Source organism: Chamaea fasciata, unplaced genomic scaffold (genome assembly GCF_029207755.1).
Source record: "Chamaea fasciata isolate MVZ Bird 193981 ecotype frontalis unplaced genomic scaffold, bChaFas1.0.hap1 SCAF_12, whole genome shotgun sequence".
Classification (NCBI taxonomy): domain Eukaryota; kingdom Metazoa; phylum Chordata; class Aves; order Passeriformes; family Sylviidae; genus Chamaea; species Chamaea fasciata.
Window position 1 is genome coordinate 8359611 of NW_027094097.1, and position 23962 is coordinate 8383572.

A 23962-nucleotide genomic window follows, 5' to 3' on the forward strand; every position below is an offset into this window, starting at 1 on the left:
TCATCTGTCCTTTACATTAAATTGTCTTTCTTTCTCTTTCTTTTTTCCCGCTTCCTCCCCTGCCTCGTTCTCCCCCTCTTCCAGCAATGTGGACACCAAGGAGCTGTGTGGTGAGTGCAATCTCTCCTTTTGGGCAAAAGCGATCATTGTGTGCATGAGGGTCTTCGAAGGTTGCATGAAACCCAGCAGAGATTGCAGTGCTGTGGCCGCTGTGGAGCTGGGGCATCTCAGCCCTGCTGCTGCTCTGCTCCTTATTCCACAGCAAGATTGGCAGGACTTTTTTCATTTCCTTGCAACACAAATGGGGTCAGAGCTAAGCAAAGCACATGGACCCCATTTAATAACAAGCTGGAGTTTAATTTCTGGAGATGTTGTGGCTTCCAGCTTCACTCTGAAGTTCAATAAACCCGTATCCCTGTGTAATGCCTGTAACATGTTTCTCCCCAGGCTAGCCTTCGTGTTTCCCAGCAGGCTGCCTGAGGGGTGCACTACCTCTGCTCTACCTCCCACAGCTTGCCAAAATTAAAGGCTGAACAGAAAATCCGTGATAATATTTTGTCCCACACCTTGACCAGAAAGGGAATGTTTCCTGCTGGGATTTCTGAAGGGCTTTGCTTCAATAGGAGGTGACTCAAATTGCTCACTCAGGTGTATTTTTCTATGGATGCTGGATATTGGGAAATGTTTCCTGCACCCCAGAATTTTGGGAGGGGATGGAAAGAGAGGTTGTGTGGCCTTGCAGAGAGCTCATCCATCTCTTCCCCTCCCCTCCTGTGCCAGGATGGAGAAGAACATATGAAGCCATCTCAGCAGGTCTTCACCATTTACCTTCATTACTTTGCCACTAATTACAACCTTTGGAAGTCTCGCTGGGAGTGGGGACAGAGTTGGGGTTACTGGGTGCCTGTGCCAGCGTTACTCCTTGTTCCTGATGCTCTAAAGACTTCTATGACCATGGGTGTGCCTGCACCCAGACCTTGTCCAGGGTTTCTCTCCTCCTGGTGTACTCAACCCCTACCCACACCATTTTGAGCATCCAAGCTGGCAGCAAAAGCAGCAACATTTCCCCTTTCTACTGGTTATTCCTGCTTGTCCTTGTTTTGGTATGCAGGAAACAAAGACTTCCATAAAATCCTTTTGGTTTGCTGAGGATGTGGTGGGCTTGTTCTCATCCCTCCATTCTTCCTGCATTAGGTCTCCTTGCCAGCTGACCCAAGAAACCAAACCCCCACAGCTTGTACCATCAACTTTGCAGGAAACCCAGGGGTAACAATGGTATTGTTTGACCCCACACAGCTTTCTCCATCACTCTGATAAAATCAGGAAATTACATGGCTCTCACCCAGTGTGATCCCATCTCGCTGCCTCTCCTGAGGTGCAGCTGCCAGGAGAAAAGGGAGATAAACCCATCACCTCCTGGGGAAGCCAGAGAAAGGATCGATCAGCAGAAGTTCCTGCCTAGATCTGTTATCTGCTGAATGTCTGCCCTTGCCTGTGATTTATTTGCTTGCTTCTCTTCTAAGTATTAAACATCAACCCCCAGTTTGTCTAAATGGGAGCTGTGGTGTCTCTTTTGAAATGGGTTGTGTGTTGTAAAATGTTGAGAGCATCATAAAAGTTATTTCTTGAGCCCTGAAGCTTTACATGAATAAATAACACTGAACCAGCAGAGCTGAATACTTTGTTAAAGTCAACTCTGTTCTCCTCCCATGTGCTCCTCGGTCAGTCTCAAGGGCTGCGCTGTGCCCACAACAGCTCATTTCTCCTGAAATGGATGGGTCCAGCTTTCTATTTCAGGACTCAGAAAAAGTCTTTACCTATCAGATCTGTTCAATTTTTCTTTCCTGAGTAGGAAGGGAACAAACAAACAAACACACTGCAATGAGAGTAAGCTGTTCACTTATCGTGGAACAGCTGCTGTCAGTCATGCTGTGACATTCCGGTTCCTGCCAAAATCTTCTTCCCTTTGGATATGTTCTCAGACTGTAAATAGCTACAGGCACTTTTAATTAGGCCAAGAAAACCTAATTAGTGGGGTTGTTTCCTGAAGTTTAATGTCTTGCTGCTCTCCACAGAGATGTCACCTCAGTGTGAAACTCCCTGTCCTAGTGCTGAGGAACAGCGCCGGTGGCTTTTAAGGAACAGCTTTTTGCTGTACCCTGTGTCAGTCACCAGAAACAGGGAAAGGACAAGGATGGCACAGGAAAAGTGTGGCTTCCTCTCTGTGGAGAATACATGATTCTGGACCCAGCTTGCAGCTCTGTTCTGTTCTTTTCAAGGCCTATTTTACTCTCAAAAGCTTGTTCAACCTGTGATTGTGGGCTGAGGTGTAAATGTGATAGGAATGTAGGAAAAGATGTAAGGCCAGTCTCAGCTCATACAAATTGGGATGAGTGGAAGATATTTGGATGTTTTTAATGGCAAAGAATGTCAAGGGAATGGAAACAGGATTTCCTTTGAGACCTTTTCCTCCATGCCAGCAGTAGGGAGAGAGACCGTATACAATCAAATGCAGACGTAGTCATAGAAATAAAGAACCCGGCGAGTTATTTTCAATGGGAGCTACTGGGTCTTACAGCTCCTTTTTGCAATGGTCCCAAACTTCATGGGAATCACACCACTTCCCATCCCTGCAGGACAAATTGTGGCTTTGGCTGAGAATACCAAGTATAAAAATACCCCTGGACTCATCCTCTCCGGTTGATGTTACCACCAATAATAAATCTTGCTGTGCCAAGTAGCCTCAAGTTACATTGACATGCTCCCATCATGTTTTTCTTGGTTTTCCCAGACTATTTTGCTGACCATATGGGAGACTACGAAGATGTTTTGGCCTCCCTGGAGATGCTGAACCTCTCCATCCTGAAGGCCATGGACTACACCAAGCGGGTGAGTGCTCCTTCCTGCACCTCACGTTTCACAGGCTCAGAGCGAGTGGCATAAAGGTTGCATTAACAGAGTACATAAATGCGAAAGGTCCTCATCCTCTTCAGCAGTGCTGTGTCCTCCTGCTCTGCAGACAGCACGGCCTCTGGGTCTCTTGGGTGGGATTTTGGATGCATGAGTTGTTGTTAGCAGCACTGAGAGGGCTTTGGGAAACTTCATATTATAGAGCTGCCTTTAAATCCAGCTTCCACTTTGGGAGGTATCCTGCTTTCCAAAACAGTCACTCGTGTGTGAAGCTGCTATATTAGAGACCAGAGGGCTGAGTGTTTGAAGGACTGCAGAGGAATCATGACAGCACCAAAACCAGGACATAATGGCCTGGTTTACATGTGCAAAGTAGCCCTAAGTCCTTAAAAATGCATCATGTATGTTAATGATACTGGACTGTTACAGACAGTGACACTGATCAAGAAGCATAATTGGAGTTCATTTACGAATATCCATAAAATCTGAGCTGATGTACCATATAAACATCCCTGCTGAGTGGTGCACCACTCATTTGTTGTCTTACCAGGCTGAGAGAAGTGCTTATAGAGCTTTGGTTTCTTTGAAATTATTTTCCTGTCCTTCCACACCACTTAACAGTGCAACTGGATTGTATCAGTGATATTTATTTCCTCAGGATAATCAATCCCTTCTCCCATTTCTACCTTCAACCACATTTGCATTGTTCTTTTGTGCCACAATGAATAAAAAGTAGTTTTCCTCTTCACTGGTGAGCAGTAAGGTAGTACACTGTGGGCCAAGCCAGGGATGAAGGTTTTGTGTTTTCCAAGCAGTTGTAAGAACTTCCCAATCCAACTACAGCACTCCTGCAAGCAATCCAAAGCGAAATCTCCCTTCCATCTATCTTTGAAGCTAAAAGAGTAACTCAAATTACTCCACGTTAAAGAAGTGAAAATGATAAAATGTTTCAGGAGTTAGAATGGAAAATGGCAAATTTCTCTCCCCTCTTGCCGCTGAATAAAGAGCTTGGTTTCCTTGCTTGATCAAAATCCATCCATTTTGATGTTTGTAAGAAGGCAGCATGGGAAGTGAAGGCACATATTTAACATGCTGATTTCTTGCCACAATAAATTAAAGACAGAAGTTTTTGGCCAAGCACTGATCTGTCTGAAGAGTTAGTGATTTTTTATCAACATTCTGAAAAGGTTAAAAAAATCAGGACCACACTAATAGCTCGTTTTTTATGATTAAGTTTCTGTGTCTGTTCATGTCTCATTTATATTCATTATTAGCAATTTTCATGACCATCAAGTTTGCCAACTATGTATTTTAAATAAATGTTAACATGCTAATAGAGATCTTAGTAATTCATTTCAGCTTGCTGCTCGTGATGCCTTCCACCACTGCTTTTTCAATGTGATGTGAATATATATGACTAATTCTTCCTAATATTTTGCAAGAGGAAGATGGTCAATTCCCTGCTTGTAAAATAGGCATCTAAGCATTTGGATATTACTTTGCATGAGACATCTGCAGCAGAAGCAGGATGGATATTCATAACCCAAATCCACTCATAAGAAGAACACCTTTCTCCCTCCTTGATTCAACAAATTGCGGCAGGATTCACCTGCCTTAATTGCAACAGGTCAAGGTTATTTACCTAAACCTGAGCTGGTCACGTCCATCATGATTTTGTGGAGAAACAGGGAGATCTGAAGCACCTTCCTCCTGTGACACTGAGGGATCACCTCTCTTCATTTCAAATGCAGACACGTCCCAAGCCAGGTGAGGGAGTGCTGCCCCAGCATCCTCCCATCCCCTCATTTTTTCAGCCCGTGGGTGTGCTGCTCTTCACTGCCTGGCAGATTTTTGGCAACGTAGCAAGCAGAGCAAGACTCCATCACAGAGAGGAGCTGGCAAAGAAGTATTTAATAAAAAACGCTGTTCCCCACTGTGATTTTGTGAACAAAGTGGTACAAACCTCATCAATGAATTATTCAAAGGCAGGTGCTTTGTTCAGGTAAAGAAGAAGGGGAAAAGAAAACCCAACAGGGAAGCAGCTGTTGTGGGTTGTAGAGAAACCTATCTCCAGTGTTCAAACAGATACATTTGGTTTGGAAGGAATTTAAACTTCGTCAGGTTCCACCACTTTGCCATGGGCAGGGACACCTTCCACTAGACCAGTGGAGTACAAATCCCCATCCAGCCTGGCCTGGGCACTTTCAGGGATGGGGTAATTTCCTTCTGCTCCATCTTCTCCCCATGTGTTGCTGTAACCAAGGGTCCCATGCTGATGGGGTTGCAGGATGTTTAAAAGATCCGTACATTTCATATATATTTTTAGAAACACTGGACAAGGTGAAAGGTGGCCAAAGCAGCAAGTTTTGGTAGAGTTAAGTGTGGTTTTGTGCCCCCTGCTGCTCGAGCCTGTTGCTGTTCCTACACCTTTTCTTGTGGCCAGATCCTGCAAAGGGCTGGATGATGATGCTGAGCATTGGGAGCTGTGAGAAAACTGCTTTGCTTGTGAGCTGCTCCTGCTTCTCCATAATAAAATACACATTTCCTAAGCTGGAGAAAACTATCCATCATTTTGGAGCATTCCTATTCCCTCCTTTTCAAACAATGTATTTGAGGCAAACAATAAATGAAGCCTAACCTTTTTCTGTGCTGTCTTTCTGAGAGGTGCCAGCTGACAAGAGGGCATGGAGCACCGTGGTACTTAATTGCTGTTTATATTTCTCACCTTAAAAGACAACTGATTATTTCTTGCTCATAAAAAGAGAAAGCAGCAATTATCTCGTGCTGTAGGAGATAAAGTATCAGCAGTAATTAGGTTCAGCAGTGGAAGGTCTCACACAGCAAAACAAAATCTGTCATTGTAATTATTTTCCAATACAGTGATGTCCGTGCCTCATTGAAATGACTGCCGGTGACAATTGGAAATACAAAGTTAAATTGGAGAGAAAGGAAATGAACTTTTGGGTTCTAAATAAAGCTGACAGCAGGAGATGTTCCTATATAATTCTCTTTTACTGTTGTGTAGTGCAGTCAGTAAATACCAAAGCCAAATTGGCTGGGAAGGATGTGGTTTGTGTCCAGTGTCAGAAGGGCACGTGTGTGGGATATGCCGGGAGCTGGGAGAGCAGAGGCTGGTTGGTGCTGTCCCTCTCCCTCGGCCACTGAGGGCTGCCTTAGGGGACAGCGCCCACCCAGTGCTTGCACCATCCCTGTCAGCTTTGGGGGTGACAGGGGCAGCGCCCAGCGATGGAGAGGTGGTCACCCCTGCACACCCTCACCCAGACACCCCGGGAAGTGTGACTTAGCTTGGTGGGAAAACTGTGTGGGATTTTGAGTCTGAGAGGTTCAATTAGCCTTGCTCCTGTCAGGTCCAGGTTCCACTGCCAGCTGCACTGGGGCTGCTCCTGCTTCCAGCTTCTGCCAATTAAGCATTTTGCAGGACTGACCACGGAAACATCAGCAAGGCTGACCTTAAGTGGTGAGGAAAACTTTAAAAGCAAGCTGCAAAGAAATAAAAAAATGCTGAGTTATGTACATTTTCAAGGATGAAGCAGATCAGATTTAATGTCAAATCTAATCCCTTCCTGGGGATGCTCCTGTTCCAAGAAGCACTAGTGACTGACCTTGGTGCATGCCCTATCCCAGATGGAAGGAGAGTGCTAGGAAAGCAAAATTACCCAAAATTGGAGCTGAAATTGCAACCGCCCATGCACATGCCAGAATGAGACTGGCTTCAGGGAAGAGTTGGGTACAGCAGCAAGGATTTATGGAGCAGCCCTGGGGATCTGAGGATGGCCCTGGACCAGCTGCTGCTTGGTGTTCAGCATCACCTTTGGTCCTGAAGAGAGAGCAAAGAGATGTGAAAGACAGTGTTTTACTCCTTGCCTGCTCACTGACAGCTCTACTGCCAGTGTCTCAGTTATCTCATTTAATGGACCTGGAGAGGAAATATGACCAAGTGGTGACACAGCACACACCCCCTGAGAGCCTTCTCCTGTCAGAGTGCCAAACACCACACGTCTCATGGACTGGCACTGTACCCAAAGCAGCTGCAAATGCATTTTTCCCTTAAAACTCATTATTTAGATGTGAGAATATGTAAATCATAAAGGGAAAACTGAGTGCACTGACCTTCAATACTAGCTGCTGCTGCTCGAGCAGCAGTCGGGAGCCAAGAGGTATCTACATACAGGTGAATAGGTTTGCATGTTATTTGTGGGTTAAATTGTTCCTGCAGCAATCCACCCTTCTTGTCTCTGCCTTATGGGATGTAATTGCAGTGAACAGGAGATGCTAGGCTCCTGGGGCTCGGAGGAGGTGCTGCAGCAGAGGTCTTCTCCCTGCTGCTGGTGCCAGGCTGACCATGGGTCTCCCCCAGTTTTCAGCCCCCAGCAGCAAACTGCAAACTGCGCTTGTTTGAGCAGTTCAGTTACAGCCCCAGAGCAAGAACCATCTGCCAGTAGTCTTGGATGCTAAAAATGGTGAATGATATTTTTTGTTTAACAGCACAGCCCAGATCAGCAGTATAGAGTGCTCTTATTTGCATTCTTACCTGCCAAACTTCAGCTTGCCAAAAGTGATATTGCTCTTTTTTTGAATGATGACACCTCCAGATAAAACAGTCACTAGAAATAATCCTCAAAAAGAACCTTTTCCACCCATCCTCCAGCTAATCCTTTATCTCAGCCTTTCATTGAACTTGAGCACGTTTTCTTCTGCTCTGCTGAATGGACTTGGTGCTCACACCGAGGGTGTCAGGTTCCTGGGGCAGGGCTGTGCCCTGTCAGGTGAAGGACCCGTGGCAGGGTGGAAGAGCAGCACAGTCATGGCATTCCTGGGCCCAGCCCAGCAAATGTGAGCTGCTCAAGGCTTCTCACAGACCTCTTGTTCTGGCCTTGCCTCTTGGTGGTTAAATGAACAACAGCTGAAGACTTCTGGTCTGGGTTTGAAGTCCATGGGGTGCCACTGCAGTGCAGCACAGCCAGGTCTGAAACACTCCTATGATGCACTTAAAGATGTAATCATGGTAAATGGCTGTGGCTGAAAAAAGAAAAGCGTGGTGATGGGTCAGTGAATTGGTAAAGGATGAGTCAATTCTCCCTGTGTTTTGAATGACACATTTCAGAACAATTTCTGTATCAATTTCTATAGCAAAAAAACAGATGCTGATCTCTGGGAAAGTTACGGAATTTTATAGTTGAAAAACAATCCAAAAGAAAAGGAGGTGATCTTGTTGAACTTCTCAGAAAGTATTTCTGCAACTCTTCTCTGAAACTGATTTAAGAAAATATTGCACCACAAATTAAAACAAAATGTGCAGCTTCAGTTCTGCAAGAACTGAATTTTCCCCAACTTTTCTGTTCAGACTCCAGACCAGAAAGCCGCTTCTCCGTGCGATGCCATCCGGAGCGATTTTCTTGCCAGCTCCACAGCACTGTGCATGAGATCCAGCTGGGCTGCCAGACTGTGGGGAGCAGGGACTGGCAGGGAGATGAATCTTAAGGTCTCTCTTGGAATTTATTTTTAGATTAAGATCCTCATTCACTGCTCTTCTGCTTGTCTGTTGTGGCAAAGTTCATGTCCCTCCATTCTCTCTGAAAAGAAAGAGCATCTTCTCTGGAGGTCTTGCTTGTGCTGTCCTGGTTCCAGCTGTCATGGACCTCCTGGTTTTCCTCCTCCTCCCATTTCAGGTCTATTGCTCCTGGGATTTAGGTAATTTTTATGGTGAAGGTGTCAGTGCTGTTGTCTTGCCAAGTAGTCTGAGGACAGCTTTGAAGGAGCCACCAAAAGGAAAGGCAGGGAACAAGTCAAAGCATAAGCATGTGGCACAGCCAGGCTGAGCCTTCAGCAGCTTGACCATCCCACACTGCTACATCTGCAGGGTCCTTTGAGTAGGTCCTGTTTGGAAAACAAAATCTGCACCTTCCTTGGAAAACTGAAATAAAGTATGTATGAAATTGCTGCCTTGTGGCTACTAAGTACAGCTAATTAGGAACATGTGTGAAGCAAAAGGCTGATTATAGCCAGGGTGTTGAGAAGTAGGAGGCCACATTTCCAGGCCTGATCTTTGGCTGCTGGGTGAGTGCACAGGGTGGAAAGGGCCAGAAGCCTCTGGATCCACAGGTGACCTTGAGGATGTGCAGTACAGCCCATTGTGAGCCAGCAGATACCTGTCCTTCACATCCCTGTGGCTGCAAGAGAAATTATGGGATTCCAGTGCAGCAGGGAGGTTCTGTAATAGTGAGAATAGAGAAATCCTGTGATAAGTTGCTTGGGAATGGTCCATGGCAGGAGACCTTCAGGACCAGACAAGGTAAGCATGAGATGGGTCCAGCACTGAGATTTGTGAAAGGAGGACTTTACAGCAAAAACTTTCCAAATCCATATGATGCTGTTGTCATTTTTTTTAATCTGAACAGGTGTCTCATTTGGTTTTTTAAAGCTGTTTCGGGAAGGCTGAGGGTCTTTCATATGGTAATGCTTTCATTTATCAACTATTTAAATGCCTGTTCTCTTCAGGTTTCTCCTACTGATTAGGTGCCAGGCAATCAGTTTTGGGTCTCTGCCTTGGAAGGGATTGAAAAGTCGGGGGAAGGGAAAGGAGAAAGAGGCAGGTCTGAGTGTTATTTTAATTACAAGAAACTATCTCTTGGAAGCAAACAGGCAATTATGAACAACGAATTTAAATCAGCCACTCAGAAATTGCAGTGCAACACATGCCTGGTTTTTAAAGGGCTGGGTGGGTGGAAGATAACCTCTCCATCATACCAGGATGAGGCTTGATGGGTGTTGTATGGCATGGCAATAGGTTTGTTGTCGGGTTTTGTGTTTTTAACTGGAGGAAAAGTGTGGGTGAAACAGAGCTGCCTTTGGTTCCCAACTGAAAAGCCTTCTCAGTTTGGTGGCATCACTCTGTGGGTGTGCTTGGACTGTGGTTATTAACATTTGGAAAAGTCATCAGTGTCCCCAGGCATGGTAATTGTCAGCCAATTTGGCCAGTGTTGCTGAAAGCCAGCACTGGGAAGCCTTGATGGTCAGGTTGTAACCCTGTGAGACAAAGGGAAGGTGTGGGGAGGTCACAAGATGTGGAGTGGGTCTCCAAGTTCGTGGGTGGTGCAAAATAATCTGTATTTTACATCCTGTAGTGTTAATGAGCTGAATAGTGGCCTTTTAAAATGCCAGTGAAGAAGCTTTGAGATGTTCCACATTGAAACTCTCATTCCACAGTATTGGATACCACAAGGACATGGCCATGAGAGCCCATTTTTAGGCTTCCATTCACAGTGTCTGGAGAGGGAAACTTGACACTGGTTGGCAAAATCCCAGCACTCAACAGCATCAAAATCACAGTACACATCCAGGGATGTTTTCAATAATCTTTGCCAGAATTTGGGCAATTTTGGGTGGGTGCATGTGGAAATGAAAAGCTGGAAGAGCTGCGGTGGGGCTTTGAGCAGACTATGCCCCTATGTTGGCTGCCACTGTGTGTGGGAAGGTGCCTTATAGACACATGAAAAGCCTGTGATGTGAAGGAGGAGGGTGGATTTGGGGCTTGGACCTCAGCCAACTGACCAGAGACCCAGCCCTGGGCAATATTTCCCCAATAATGCAAGCTGTCCTTTTCCCACTCTTCTCTCATTTTTTAACACCTCTGTTTCATTTCCTGCTTTGACAAATCATGATGCTTTATGAGGCTTTCCTGAGAGCCGTCTACACAAAAATCTCAAGGCCATCCTTTCAATTATGTTTTTACATTTGCTGCTCATTGCAAACACTCACAGCTACCTGTTTGCAGCAGCAGAGGTCAAGACCAGGCAGTTCAGCAAAGAGCTTGCCTGGAAATGATGGGTGGAAAAGAGCAGGCTTGGAGATGTGCAAGAGTTTCTGGCACAAAGCAGCCTCACTGAGCAGCAATTATTATATGATCTCCATAAATATTTTAACTTCTCAAGCTAAGCAAGGAAGAAATAACTCTTCAGGGTGGAATTAATAAGACCAAACCTCATTAAATCTCTCTAGGATAGTCTGACAAATGTTTTAATAAGACAATGGGAAGGATCCCTTTGTGGCTGGTCTTTTTAACAGTTTGTTTTCGCAGCCCTGAAGAAGACATGTGCCAGAGGAGAGCCTGAGGGATTGCTGGAAAAACCTCTAAGCACATGCATTTCTGATTCAGCTCCTGAGAGCAAATGTCACAGCTGGGCTGGCAAAGGGCCAGTTAGTTGAGTGGGAGAAAAAAAAAAATCACTTGTTTTGATTTCAGATCTATTTGACTTACTGGCCTGTCAAAAAGCATCAGATCTTCATGAACACCCCAATTTTGTCTGCACTGGCTGGAATAGCCTTGTACCCAATGTACGTCCATCCATCAATCCATCCATCCATCCATCCATCCATCTATCCATCCATCCATCTATCCGTCCATCCATCCACTGAATCTGTATGTAGGGAGTTACACTGATTTAAATGAATGTGGGAACCACCTGTTTGATTTTTCCTAACGTTGAACCAAGCTTATAGCCTGTGGTTAGGTAATAAAAAATCCAACATATAACTACACATACTCTCAGAGCTTCAGCACCACCATCACCTCGTTGTGCACCACCATCTGCAGAGGATCGCCATGTCATGCATCTCCCCCAGAAACACCGTGGTGGCTGCAACAGGGAAAGGAGCAAGTTTTCTTGTGTTAGACAGGAGTCATTAACTGCTGCTAATTGATGCTCAAGAAGCTGTCAAGGAACTAGTGCTTCCATACCTAACCAGGGGTGAGAAATCAGATCTGTGATCAGTTTCCCCAAAGAGTTCTTTTCCATCAGCTGGTTCTTCTTTTATGATTTAATGTGGGAGATAAAGGCAGAGATGAAGGCCCTCTGGGTTCTTGCAGAGCTGCTCGGGTTGCCATGGAAATAACCCTTGTTAACAGCTTCACCATAAAACAGGAATAATTTGCTTTGGGGAGCTTGGGGTGCTCATGTTGTGCTGCTGCATGCTCAGATAACCAGGGGTGCTGGGACCACTCCAGTGCCCTGAGTGCGGGCATTGCTGATGGAGCGCAGAGAGCCACGAGCATCCATCTCTGTCTCATGGCTCCAAAAATTCCTAAATTCCTCCCAGAGGAGTCCCATGCCAGGAGGTGTGAGCATACAGGGACAGAATGCCCAGCAGTGTTTTGCCTGGGCAGTGTGCTGTTCCAGCAGGCGCTGATGGGTGGGAAAGAGTCTGTGAAAAAGTGGTGCTGATGAGCTTGGGTTTAGGGGAGCCTTTTATTCCCTGCAAATATTTTCAGCTCTGATGTTGAGTGGTTGGCTTCAGCCAGAGTTGGTGAGGTCAGTGGCCACTGAGCTGGCCTTGGGCTGTTTGGGCCGTTGTTGAGCTGGTTGGAGTGGTGTTGAACCATTGCTGGATTTGTTGTGTCAGTGTTGGACAGTCTGTGCCAGCGTCCCACCTGTGCTGTGACTGCCAGGGGCTGTAGGAGCAGGACTGTGCCGTGGGCAGGGCTCAGCAAGGCTGTGCTGGGAAAGGGGCCCTGGGTGCTTCATGCAGATCAGTTGTTCTATTAAAATATTTTTACGTGTTCTTTGTCTTGAAAAAGTTTCTATTACCCTGGGAGCTTCTGTCAGCCAAACAGCACACTGAGCCCTGTAAATCATCCCAGACCCCTTAACCTTTAGTGCTGGGTTGGCCGTGGTGGTGTGGACTGGGGATACTGTACAATATGCTGAACTCTCCAAGCAAGGATCTCCAAAGCATTTTTCATACCTGCACCCACTAGCTGCAAGGCAATAGGAAAGTTATTTAAGATCATGCTCAAGAGAGCAGCTACGGGCTTTGGGTAACACCTCTTTTCATGGCAGGGACACGGAGGGGACCAGCCTGTGTGTGGGCTGCTGGGCAGGTGCTGCGCTGCCCGGGGACCCTGGTGGTGCAGGTGGCCGGCGCTGCTCTCACCCTGTGCCTCTGCAGGTGTACGAGAGCGGCAGCAACGTGGACCAGTTCGTGACCCGCTTCCTGCTGAAGGAGACGGCGAACCAGACCCAGTCACTGCTGAGCTCCGTGGAGAGCGCTGTGGACGCCATCGACGAGCAAACCAACCCCGCCAGGTCTGCAGGGCTCCTGCCCTCCTCTGGTGCAGGGGGGTGGAGGGGAGGAGGAGGAGGATGCTTTTGCGGGGTGAAGGAAACGCGGCAGACATCGTGCAGGAGCAAAGGGGAGCTGGGCGAGGGGCTGCCTTTCTCTCTGCCTCCCTTCCCGGCTGCCTGAGCTCTGGGGGCTTTTCTCCCCTGCTCTCTCCGGCACTGTCCCTCCTTCTCCTGCAGTCCGCAGGGTCCCCCTGAACAAGAGCGGTGTGAGGATGCACAGCAGGGGCAGCGCCCTGCAGCGGGCTGGCAGCGCTGGCTGCCCGGGGCTGCCTCTCTGAGCAAACCCACCGCTCCCACCCAGGGCCAAACAGCGGCACCTGCAGAGGGGTGCCTGTGCCTGAGGTGAGCTGGGCACAGCCCACGGGGACAGCTTCCCGTGCCAGGGAGGCTGCCCCTCCTGCCACAGCGCTCACCGAGCGTTTTCATCCAGAGGGAAAAGGTGCCCTGAGGACAGGCAACGCTGTCCCCTGGTGTCGTGAGGGGCCGTCCCCATCCCAGCCGCCCAGCACATGCCCCTGCGCTTGGGCAGTACGGAGGGGATTGTACTGATCTCCCAAGTGCTGCCAGGGCTAAGCTAAAAGGAGTTCCCAGCAGCAGAGGTAAAACCTCAGCACAGCCCCCTCGGTGTCAGTGTCACGCAGCTCCCCGGAGTGTCACCGTCACCAGCTGTCACCAGGACAGGCTGCCATGGAAAGCCGTCTGTTTGTCGGACGCTCATGGAACGAGCCCTTCTCCTGCCGCTCCTTCAAACCAGGAGGCCTCGGGACGCTTTCGTGGGGATGTTTTGGCTTTCCCAAGCCATGGGTGGGCAGAGGGGCACAAGGAGAGTGAAAATCCCAGCTCCTTCCTAAGACATTCTGTGGAACACAGTGAGACCTGGGCAGCTCTGCCACCATCCCACCAGCTTTTCCAGCAGAAATGCCGTGGGTTTTATCCTCTCACGTCTCTTTCTTCTCTTTGTTTTGTGGCAAACCCTGTACAAAAAGAAGTAGGAGCTCCTGAAAAACAATGAAGAGGAAACAAGCCCAACATCAGGCAGAGCAATTAGAGTCCATGAAAGACCTTGCTGGCTTTTATTTGCTGATGTGTGAGCCCAGATCATAATGGGGAGTATTGTAGTTGTTTTCTCATGAAGATAATAGCTAAAAAGAAAAATAAATCCCACAAAAAAATTATCTCCTACATCCACATGAAGACAAAGAGGTAGCCTAAAAAGCACAAAAATAAAGGGCTGTAGAACGAAGTGGGAAGGCAGAGGTCCAAGATGGAGACACCTCATTAAATTGTGATTAAAATAAATCTCTCTCTGTTTTTGCCTAATTTCCTGTCTATTGACAGGGGATTGTCCAGGACCAGCAGTGGTATAATCGCACAGCCTGTAGCAAAGGGATGCTCCTGCAACCTTTATTGTTGTTCCTGCCTCCTTATCTTGGAGATGTTCTTTGGGACCAGATCTGCACATCGTGTTCCTGTGTATGGTGGAGCCCACACTGGCTGATTTTCGGGGTAGATGGGGAAAGAGAACCCAGCAATTGTGCTTCGGAGGAGCCAGGTGTCAGGGGAGGGACAGGAGGGCAGGGAGATGCTGGCTGGTGTGGTGCCCATTGGCTCCAGGGCATTCAGCATGTTGTCTCCAGCTGGGAGCTGCGTGACTAACGAAAGATGCCAAGAGGAGCCAGGGCTCCCAGGCAGCTCTGTCAACAGTCAGCTGGCACGGAGCTGCTCTTGCTGGAAGGAAACACTGGAAATCCTTTGAGCTGCTCAGCCTCTCCCTCTGTGGCACAGGCTTGCTGTTGGTGGAGGAGAAAGGAGAGGGTCATTCTTCCCCAAACCCGTTCCCATCTCACACACATGGATGGCAGCTGCAAGCCCTTGTGAGGATGGCAGATCTTAGCATACTCTCTGGCTTGCAAATAAACGAGGTTGTGGGAGGACCACTGAGGATCTGGTGCTGGATGGTGATTATGGATGCTCCATCTGTGAAAGGTTTCAGGACAGTTTTTTTGATCTTTGAGCAACCTCCAGGCCAAATGGGCTTTGTAGACCCAGACAAAAAAAGCAGGGTGGAGGAAATGCTACAGTGGATGTGTTTCCATCCTCCACGAGAACTACAGCTTTTCCTGTCTGAAAGTCACCAGAGCCGTGGGACTGCAAAACCAGCCCCAGTAAGGTGCAGCCGGCTGGGCACAGCTTCAGGAGCCTGAATGCCCCATGCTGCAGGTGTCTGTCTAGGACAGAAAAAGTCCCTGAAGGCTGCAGGTGGTGCCAGGAAGGCTGTGCTGTTCTATAAGCAGGAAAGAAAAGTGATGGCTGCTGGGAGCAGCCCACTGACATTCCTGTGTTTCTGACCCGCTCCCCACACTGGCTGATGCCAAAGGATGGTGCAGGAAGGACGCCTGCACTGCCTGGGCACAGTGGGCACTGTTGCTCTCCAAGGGGTCTGGCATCATTGGCAGAGGTGCCAGAAAGGATGCTCCAGTGCTGGCTGCACAGGGCTGGCTCATGGCACTCTGTGCACGCCCAGCTCTGCTGTCCTGACACCCTGTGTGCTCTCTGGTTGCAGGCACTACCCCAGCAAGGATGGTCACAGCCTGAGTGACACCTGGTATGACAACCCCACGCCCAGCTACCCTCCCACCACCTGGATGGTCCCCAGGGAGCAAGGAAAGAGCTTCCAGACTGGTAAGTGCTGGCTGCCTGGGGCGGCTTGGAGCACTCAAGTCCCAGCAGCAGCACAGAGCTCCCAGGGGGTGCCTGCAGGTGCCCCTCACTCCATCACTGTCTCCTGGCTCTGTGCAGGTTCCCCCGACACCAAGGCAGAGGGGCTGGAGGGGCAGATCAACAGGCTGGCCAAGCTGATTGGCAAGCTGGAGGACAAGGTAAGGGCCAGTGTTTCCCTGCTGTCCTGCCTTCCTAGGGACAATGCAGGGACCTTTCCCCAGCTGTTTTGGGGCAGGGATGAGGACAGGGGATGTTGGCTGCAGTGGGAGCACAGGGAACTTTCGTGAAGGGTCCTGACTGGAGGTGCAAGCTGGAGCCCGTTCCCTGTAGAGAAGGAGGCACAGTCATTGCAAATGCTGGGGACAGAAACTACCCAGCAGGGAGGAACAGGCAGCCTGAGCCAATCCACCACCCCCTCTGCTGCTTATTCCCCTTTTCCCAGACCCTCTGGTTTGACCTGCACCAGCGGCTGTCGGACAGCGAGAGCACAGCTTGCACGGTGAGTGTGCCCCACCACCACCACCTGTGAGTGCTGGGGTGCCCCTGCAACACAGAGGCACACTTGGGGAGGGGGACCACTGTGTTTCTGTGAGTCTCACATGCTGTGTTTGGGGGCCTGGCAGTACCTGCTCCTGGTGCGGAACGAGATGACGGTGTCACACAAGCACCTGGGCGAGTTTTGCAGCTCCCTGAAGCAGTACCTGAAGAGCGTGGCTGGGGAGCGAGACTGCTTCCAGTGGGTACCTTCAGCAGCTGCATGTTGGGGAGATGGGGAGATGGGGGGCTTGGCGTGGGCCGGAGTGAGGACCAAGGGAAGGACTGAGGCAAAACAGCCAGGATTTGGGATGTGGTCAATGCTCAGTCACCAACACTGCTTTTGCATGGGTTGGGGAGTGCTGGGATGGAGGGGGGCTACCCCTACCTGGACTGCTGGGGCTGGGTCCCCCCTTGGTAGCCCACCCTAGAGCACACCTGTGGCTGCAGAGGGGGGAGGGATGCTCCATATTGGGGGCTCACCCCTCTCCCTGTCTCTGCCAGTGTCACCGCGGTGAAGCTGCCTGATGGGGTCACCTTCATCGTCTATGAGTTCTGGGAGACCGAGGAGGACTGGAAGAGGTAGGGGAGGGGATGAAAAAGTCCATTTTGGGATGCTTGGGTGTGGAGGATTGTTCGAGCAGCTGAGCCCCAAGCTCTGTCCCCTGTCTGATGGCAGGACTGAGGAGCTGTCTGTCTGTCCTAGGGCTGTCCCTGTAAACAGGACAGGGAGGTTGGGGTGGGTCTGTCTACACCTCCCTTCTGGGAGTGCCTTTGGATGTGGTGGTGGGAGGGGGTCAGTGTCCTGAACCAAGGCAGGGTGCTCTGCACAAGGGGAAGTGAGCAGGATTGCTGGCAGCCAGCCCTGCCAGAGCCCGTGGTGCTGTGGGGGGCTGGCATGGTGTTTTGGGGGGGAGGGGGGGCTGGGTGTCACCTGCTCTCTCCCACCCGGGCGCAGGCACCTGCAGAGTGCCACCTCCAAGGGCTTCCAGCACGTCAAGGTGGACACGCTCAGCCAGCCTGAGGCCATCTCCAGTGTGTCCGTGCCAGGTAGGAGGGTGGCCACCCCAGAGGGTGGGGGACAGGGAGCCCTGGGCAGCCAGCACCTCTCGAGTTGTTGGGGTGCAAGGGTGGGTAAGTGGCATGGTGTGAAGAACAGCATGAGCTGAGCTGGCTGGCTGGGTGTCAGGGTGATGTGGGGCTGGGCAGGAGTGACCCTCCAGTGATGTTCCCCTGCAGCTGCCTGGTGCACCCTGAGCCGAGAGTGACCGTCGGTGCCGGGGCCCGCCAGCACCTGTCCCCTCTGCGGGGTGGCCGTGACTCGGGGAGGTGTCGGCGTGACCTGGCTGCAGTGAAGGAAACTCCCGTGTGTGTGTGTGTGTGTCCCCCAGAGAGTCCTCCCTCAGCTACCCCATCACCTGGGCCATCTCTCCCTGGGGTGCGGGGGTCTCGGGGGAAAGAAGGACTGCCGGGGAGGGGCTGGCAGGGTCTGGGGAAGGGGACATCCTCCAGACAGAGGTAGGCAGGGAGGAGGGGCAGTGGGTGCAGACACTAGGAAGCAGGAATGGGAGTGGGAGGTGGGAGGCTGGAGCCCCCCCTGATTGCAGGGAGTAGGTTGGGGGTCTGTGCAAGTCCCCAGGGGCCACCCAGGGAGGAGACTGGGGGGGTTGAAGCCGTGCCTGGCGCAGTGTGTCTGTGCCTGCAGGGATGGGGCCCGTGTCCCACGGGGGAGTCAGGGTGGTGGCAGAGGGGGGGTTTCCCTGCTCACAAGGTGCCCCTTAGTACTTTCCAGGTGTGGGAGGGTCCCAAGGGGTTTCCTTTGCATGTGCACAGTTGCAGCTGGTGCCTTGCAGGCATGAGTGTGGCTGCCTCCTCTCCTTCCTGGGGTCTGTACTTCGTCCGTGTGTCTATCTGTGCCAGTCCCACACCCACCCCGCCGTGCGTGGGGGTCCCTCAGGGTGTGTGGCACAGGACCCTCGCCAATACCCTCTCCTGTCTTTATTAGCCACTGTACAACGGGGACGGTGATGCCAAATAAAACCGCCATGGGATCCAGTGGTGTGGCTGTGTTCGGGGCTTCTGTCCGGGGCGGGATGGTGGCGGGGGTGGGCTCACGATGGGGCTGGGTGGTCCCTCAGCGCAGCAGCCCCAGCACGGCCAGGGCAGCGCTCTGCCCGCAGACAAAGGCGCCGCCGAGAACGGAGAGAACTCCCCAGGCGATGAGAGCAGCCCTGCAGCGACACGAGCAGAGGCTGCCGCGGTAGAGCTGACCTCAGGAACGGGCCACGCCTGTGGCCCAGCTCCTCTGGCTGTGGAGCTCCCTGCAGGGTCAGCCTCCTCTGCATCGCTCCCAGTCGATGGCTGAAGAGCCCGGCAGCCCCTCTGGGCCAACCCCAGTCTCCACTGCAATGGCATACAAACCTTGGTCAAAAAAGCAGATGCCACCACGAGATCACTCCCAATTCTGCCTGTGCCCAGCGGCCCTGCTGAGGAGCAGAGACCCACATCCACCCACTCTGTGCTCGGGCACGACCACTCTCACACACCCCCAGCTCTATCCTATCACCACCTATCCAGCCCTTCCCGGCTCCAGCCCCAACCCCTGACCCCGGGTCTGTACCTCCCTGCCCCTCGTCCCCGGGCACACAGCCCCCCTCGGCCCCATACTAAGCCCCTGGGATGCAGCACTCACCCCAAACCCAGCTGCTGCTCTGTCGGAGGGTCCTCAGCACTGTGCTCCTTCCCAGACTGTCCCGGGCAGGCTGGGACTGTCCCCTTGCAGCGTCCATTGCCCCAGCTCGTGTTGTCCCCTCTCCTCATGATGCTCCGGCAGGTCTCCCCAAGGGACCTCTCCAAGCCTTTGTCACCCAGCTGGGTGCCCCTGCTCACCTTCTGCCTTGGCCTCTCCAGCACTTTGGCACCCTTTGGGGCACCCTCACCCCACTCCCCAGATGTCCATGGGCCCTCCAGAGTAGAGCACCCTCCTGACCACGACCCCGATGTCCTGGGGTGCTCCCTCCACCCACCACACACCTCCACCCTCAGACTCTGCTGCTCCCCCAGGGGCACCACAGACACAGTTAAGCACACACTTATCCCAAACCTCACCAGCACCATGTCAGATCTTCCTGACATGGGCTGCTGCTGTGCCCCAGCCCCTCCAGCCAGGAGGGGTGACAGGACACACCACCCTGGCACAACAGACACCAAGCAGCTGATGGTCTCCTATCTTGGTGCACCCTGCCCCTCTTGGCCCCCAACCTGACCTCCACCCTAGTCCCCACCAGGTGCCCCAGTGCCACCAAACCCCACTCTGGTACCTGGGCACCTCCTCGATGCCTGGACACAGCCCTGGTATCCAGGCATATTTCCAAGCACAGCCCCAGTAGAGCGCTTCCCTCCACACCCAAATCCCCCTCCTTGCAGGGTTCCCACCTTGACCAGAGTGACCCCCAGGGATCTGCCTGGGCCATGGCCCGTGGGATACCACACCCTGCCCCTTCCCTTGCCCCCACCACTGCTGAACACACAGACACTCACTTTTTGCGTGGCCCAAGGCTGCGGGTCCCAGTCATGCACACGAGGCACAGCCCTGCTGTCAGTGCAGAAGCTCAGCCCTCACCCAGCCCCACTGCATTGCCCCCCACAAGCACAGCCCCGCACCCCCAAAATGAGGCCAGGACAGGCCACTTGCCACTGCAGCCCTTGGCACCAGTGACCCCCCCCGCCACTCTCCTCCCTCCCCGTGCCTCCTCTTGCCTGGGAAGATGAAGATGAAGAAGGCGCTGATGCCCCCGATGAGTTCGATGACTTTGCCAATGTCGGGGACGAAGAGGGCGATGGCCAGCGTGGCAGCCATCCAGGTGACCGTCAGTGCCACCCGGCCCCGCCGCTCCTGTGCCTCAGACACGGCCATGGCCCCGCGCTTCGGGGCTGCCCACAAGTCCTTCACCACGGATCTGGGAGGGAGGATTGCGGGGGCTGGCGGCACCCAGGGGAGCTGCACCGGCTGGGGGGACACCTGGCTTGTCACCACTGCCCTCACCTGCCCAGCAGCACCGCAATGGGGTAAATGGTGACAATGGAGACGCCAAAGAGCAGGCGGGCGACAATGACAACAGGGTCGTTCCCTGGGTAGGACATCAGGACATCGGATGCCACGGCCTTGCCGAAGGTCAGGTAGCCATAGAGCCCTGCTGACAGGGAGGGGGGGGGTTGGGTGGCTGTGCAGTGAGCAGGACAAGGGAATTCTGAGCAGGATGGATGAGCCGAGGGGACAGGGGACCCCCAGGGCAAGAAGGATGGAAGGGTTTGGTGCTGGGGTTACCAGTGAGGGAGTAGATGAGCAGGCAAATGAGCATGGAGAGCACAGAGACGGTGACCCAGTGCGAGAAGCTCTGGTTGCGCATGCTGCTGTAGATGGCCACACATGCCTCGTGGCACTGCAAGGCAAGGGGGAACAGCACTGGGGCCCCATGCGGGGACAGCCCCCACCCCCAACATCCTCTCTCCCACCTGTGGGTGCCCTGTCCTGCTCTGCCCCATTCACAACCACTTGTGTCCTGCCCTACAGCCACCTCTGGTGACAGCCACAGGTCCCCTTTCCTGCAACTTGCCCTTCAAGGGATGGCATCCCCATGGTCTGGGATGCCATGGGGGGCTGCCAGCACTGTCCTGGCAGCTGTGGCCAGAGGGGTCAGGGTGACCTACCTGGAAGCCGAAGCAGATGGTGGGAATCACACTGAAGATGGAGGTCCAGGAGGAGGACCTGGCACGTGGGGAAGAAGCACAGAGCAAAGGGCATGAGGATCTCGTGGAGAAGAAACCATGTCATAAATTGCGTGGCCTGGATGGCACCATGGGAATCTCTTGTCCAGTGATTCTGGGAGAAAGGGGTATTGCTGGTGTGAAAGCTGGGGCTGGGTGCTACCATCCCCTGTGAGCTGTCCCCAGCTCACCCCCACCACACACAGACCCCACCACACCCCTACCTGCCTCCAGCCTTGCCCCCATGTCACTGCTCATGCCAAGGAGTTCAGGGCAGGAGGGACATGGGGCTGACCTTCCTACCTGGAGGGCTGGGGGGGCTCAGTCAAACGTAGGCTCTCTGCCTGCAGGTAGTATTTCAGGATGATGACCAGAGTGAGGTAGCAGGCAGCCAGTGTGCCCAGGATGCTGTCAGGGCATGGGACAGCATCAGCACACAGCCAGGAGGAAGGGAGGAGGGGGGCTCCCATGGCCCCACAGAGAGGAGGTAAGCTGGGGTACAGGGTACCTAGGGGTGGGCCACCACAGGGATAGCCCAGGTGGTACCTGGAGTACTTCTGGAAGCCGATCTCCCTGGGGACAGAGAGCGGGAAGATGACGAGGACACAGAGAGCTGAGAGGGTGAAGCGCTGGTCCACGTACCAGGGGGGCAGCTGGGGGGCCCCACTCAGTGTCCCATTGGGGTACAGGGAGTCACACACTGTGGGGGGCAGCAGGGGGTCAGCTGAGCCCTGAAAGATGGCCCAAGGAGGTCGGGAGCATCACACCATGGCAGAACCAGGGAGCCCCATGTCCTCAGCATTTCCAGGAAAACCCTAGGGGTGACCCCAGCCCACGTGGGACCGACCACCTGAGAGCTGACAGCCCCAAGCAAGCCCCAAACACAGAGAGGGGAAACAACTCACGTTTCTCCAGCTGGTCGCCCACCACCCTGAGGAGGGCCACGGAGATCATGAAGAGGTTGAGGAGGAAGCAGACCTCACAGAGCTTCCCCACGGCCGTCCCGCACACGGCGCGGACCACGCCCTGGTAGGTGGGCTGGGCGCTGAGGGCCGCGGCATAGCCCAGCACCGCCAGCCCGCTCACCAGGAACACCAGCGAGCCCTGCGAGGACACAGCCGGCAAGAAGCGCCACGCCGACCCTCCATCACCCCCAGACCAGGAGGGGACCCAGCACGCCCACGGCCGGGGACCGGGTTACCGGCCAGATCACTTTGTGGCCCTGGGTAACAAAGGTCGGCAAAAGGATGGAGACGCAGCCTTATGCGATACTTTTGGGTTTAGATTTGGGGGCATATACGGGAGCAGACACCCATTTACTTTGAGTTGAGCTACAGGCCAGCTGCAAGTGTGGCTTCAGCTGTAAAGAGCATCCCTACGGTGGCACCGCAGCAACAAACCTAAGCATGTTACCGGGGTCGGGAGCGGGGTGCCGTGCGAAGGGAGTCCCCGCCAGCTCCCCAAGTACCAGGGCAGGTGCGTCCTCTCCCTCCCCGGACCGGCGCCCCTCGGCTCCCTCCGGGGCTGCCGCAGCCCCTCGCCCCCGTGTCCCCGCGCCCCGTGTCCGCCCTTACCAGCTCCACCAGGAGGGCGGGCACGGCCCCGCCGGCCCTGCCGAAGGCCCAGGGGAAGCTGAGCAGCCCCGCGCCCAGCGCAGACTTGAGCAGGATGAAGACGGCGCCGGCGGAGGAGAGCCCGGGCGAGGAGAGCCCTGCGGAGCGCCCCGCCGCCGGCAGCAGGGGCCGGCCCTCGCCCGCCGCCCGCTCCATGGTCCCGGCTGGGCTGTGGCCGGCCGGGCGGGCGGGGGAGCGCGGCCCCTCCGCGGGGCCCCCGGGGGCGGGAGCGGAGCGCGGGGCCGCCGGGCCCCCCGCCCCGTGGGGAGGGGGCGCCGGGGGACGGGCGGGAGGCGGCCGTGGGAACCCCTGGCTGGAGCGGACCCACGGACAGCCCCGTCCCGCTCACAGCCCCTGCGGCACCCCCGGCTCTCAGAGCGCTCCTACGGAACACAGCAGCCCCTTCAGCTCCCGCCGCGGGGCAGCTGGGCTGGGGGCTCGTGCTCTCACTATCCCCGATCATCAGCACGGGGCTGGGCGGATCGAGGCCTCCCTCATCCTGCTCTGTTCACCCAGGCATGAAACTGCCACCAAGGGGCATTAGGGAGTGCCCGGGAGCTGCAGCTCAACACCCCTCTTTAACTCGTTGGGCGCAGGATGAGGCCAGCACCCCTGCGTGTCTCCGCAGCAGCTAAAAGCCCACTGGTGCTTTCCTGCACTGGGAGACTTTGGAGAGGAGCCATCCCATCCCACCCCTTGCTCCACGCAGCCGAAGGGGATGCCAGGTTAACAGGATGAGGTGACTGATGCTGCAGACCTGCACAGAGGAGGCTGCACCGCACAGGCGTGAGGGGCCCATTCCCTACACGGGGCACACAGCAGCTCTGTGCCACTCGTGGCTCATGCCACTGCCCCAGGGCTCAGCACACAGGCCCTGGCGTTGGCTGACAGCCCCTAATGCATTTTTGATTTCCCAAATATGTGCCCTTCTGATCGTGCTAAGACGGATAAAGAGACTTTAATCAGCTGCTAGGAGGAATTATGGATGGCTAATTGTGCCTGCCACCTCCATTACATCTCTGCCGCCTACAGGGCTTATAAACACTTAGAAAGGCCCTTCCAAGCCTTCATTAGCTGCACACCAAAGGCTTCGGAAATAATTGGCCTCTACAACTTAGAAATTGGCCACTGGGCTGTAAAATACCAGCCACTGGGAAAGGCTCTTAATTCGGACTGGTGCTTTGATACAGCCTGATTCTGGTTTCAAGGCTGCAGTGGAGCTCTAATCTCTCATTAGTGCTGTGATGAGGAGCAAGTCTCATTAGTACTGACCTG

General features: G+C 53.2%; 2 protein-coding genes and 1 long non-coding RNA gene across 4 annotated transcripts in view; 1 reads left to right on the forward strand and 2 right to left on the reverse strand.

Annotated features, from left to right (window-relative positions):
• The window catches only part of NECAB2 (N-terminal EF-hand calcium binding protein 2), a 71755-nt gene extending 53961 nt beyond the window's left edge, over nucleotides 1-17794 (forward strand). Inside the window, exons 4-13 of the mRNA XM_066194593.1 lie at nucleotides 85-110; nucleotides 2792-2889; nucleotides 12877-13013; nucleotides 15616-15734; nucleotides 15852-15931; nucleotides 16216-16272; nucleotides 16397-16509; nucleotides 16812-16889; nucleotides 17266-17357; nucleotides 17547-17794. Of these exons, the coding sequence (XP_066050690.1) occupies nucleotides 85-110; nucleotides 2792-2889; nucleotides 12877-13013; nucleotides 15616-15734; nucleotides 15852-15931; nucleotides 16216-16272; nucleotides 16397-16509; nucleotides 16812-16889; nucleotides 17266-17357; nucleotides 17547-17575 (829 nt within the window). The 3' untranslated portion in view covers nucleotides 17576-17794. The remainder of the gene's footprint in view (nucleotides 1-84; nucleotides 111-2791; nucleotides 2890-12876; nucleotides 13014-15615; nucleotides 15735-15851; nucleotides 15932-16215; nucleotides 16273-16396; nucleotides 16510-16811; nucleotides 16890-17265; nucleotides 17358-17546) is intronic.
• On the reverse strand, nucleotides 2877-8298 carry LOC136295877 (uncharacterized). Of its 2 annotated transcripts, none has more exons than XR_010722821.1 (3): nucleotides 7463-8298; nucleotides 6588-6748; nucleotides 2877-6411 (listed from the first exon to the last, which is right to left on the reverse strand). It is a non-coding gene; the product is annotated as an uncharacterized lncRNA (long non-coding RNA). The 2 variants fall into 2 exon arrangements; XR_010722822.1 differs by having other exon boundaries at nucleotides 6534-6748.
• A 548-nt stretch (nucleotides 17795-18342) lies between the features above and the next one.
• On the reverse strand, nucleotides 18343-22843 carry SLC38A8 (solute carrier family 38 member 8). Its single transcript, XM_066194592.1, has 10 exons — nucleotides 22649-22843; nucleotides 21980-22178; nucleotides 21621-21774; nucleotides 21378-21482; nucleotides 21018-21075; nucleotides 20635-20749; nucleotides 20353-20503; nucleotides 20067-20266; nucleotides 19848-19902; nucleotides 18343-18538 (listed from the first exon to the last, which is right to left on the reverse strand). The coding sequence occupies exons 1-10, from the start codon at nucleotides 22841-22843 to the stop codon at nucleotides 18442-18444; spliced, it is 1329 nt and encodes a 442-aa protein (XP_066050689.1). The 3' UTR covers nucleotides 18343-18441.
• Nucleotides 22844-23962: the final 1119 nt, after the last annotated feature.

Coding starts and splice junctions, on each gene's coding strand:
- SLC38A8 (XM_066194592.1), bottom strand. CDS start 22,843: ATGGAGCGGGCGGCGGGCGAGGGCCGGCCCCTGCTGCCGGCGGCGGGG. Junction 21,483..21,620: donor GGCTTCCAGAAGTACTCCAG/GTACCACCTGGG, acceptor ATGCCCTGACAG/CATCCTGGGCACACTGGCTG. Junction 21,076..21,377: donor GAGCCCCCCCAGCCCTCCAG/GTAGGAAGGTCA, acceptor CCCACGTGCCAG/GTCCTCCTCCTGGACCTCCA.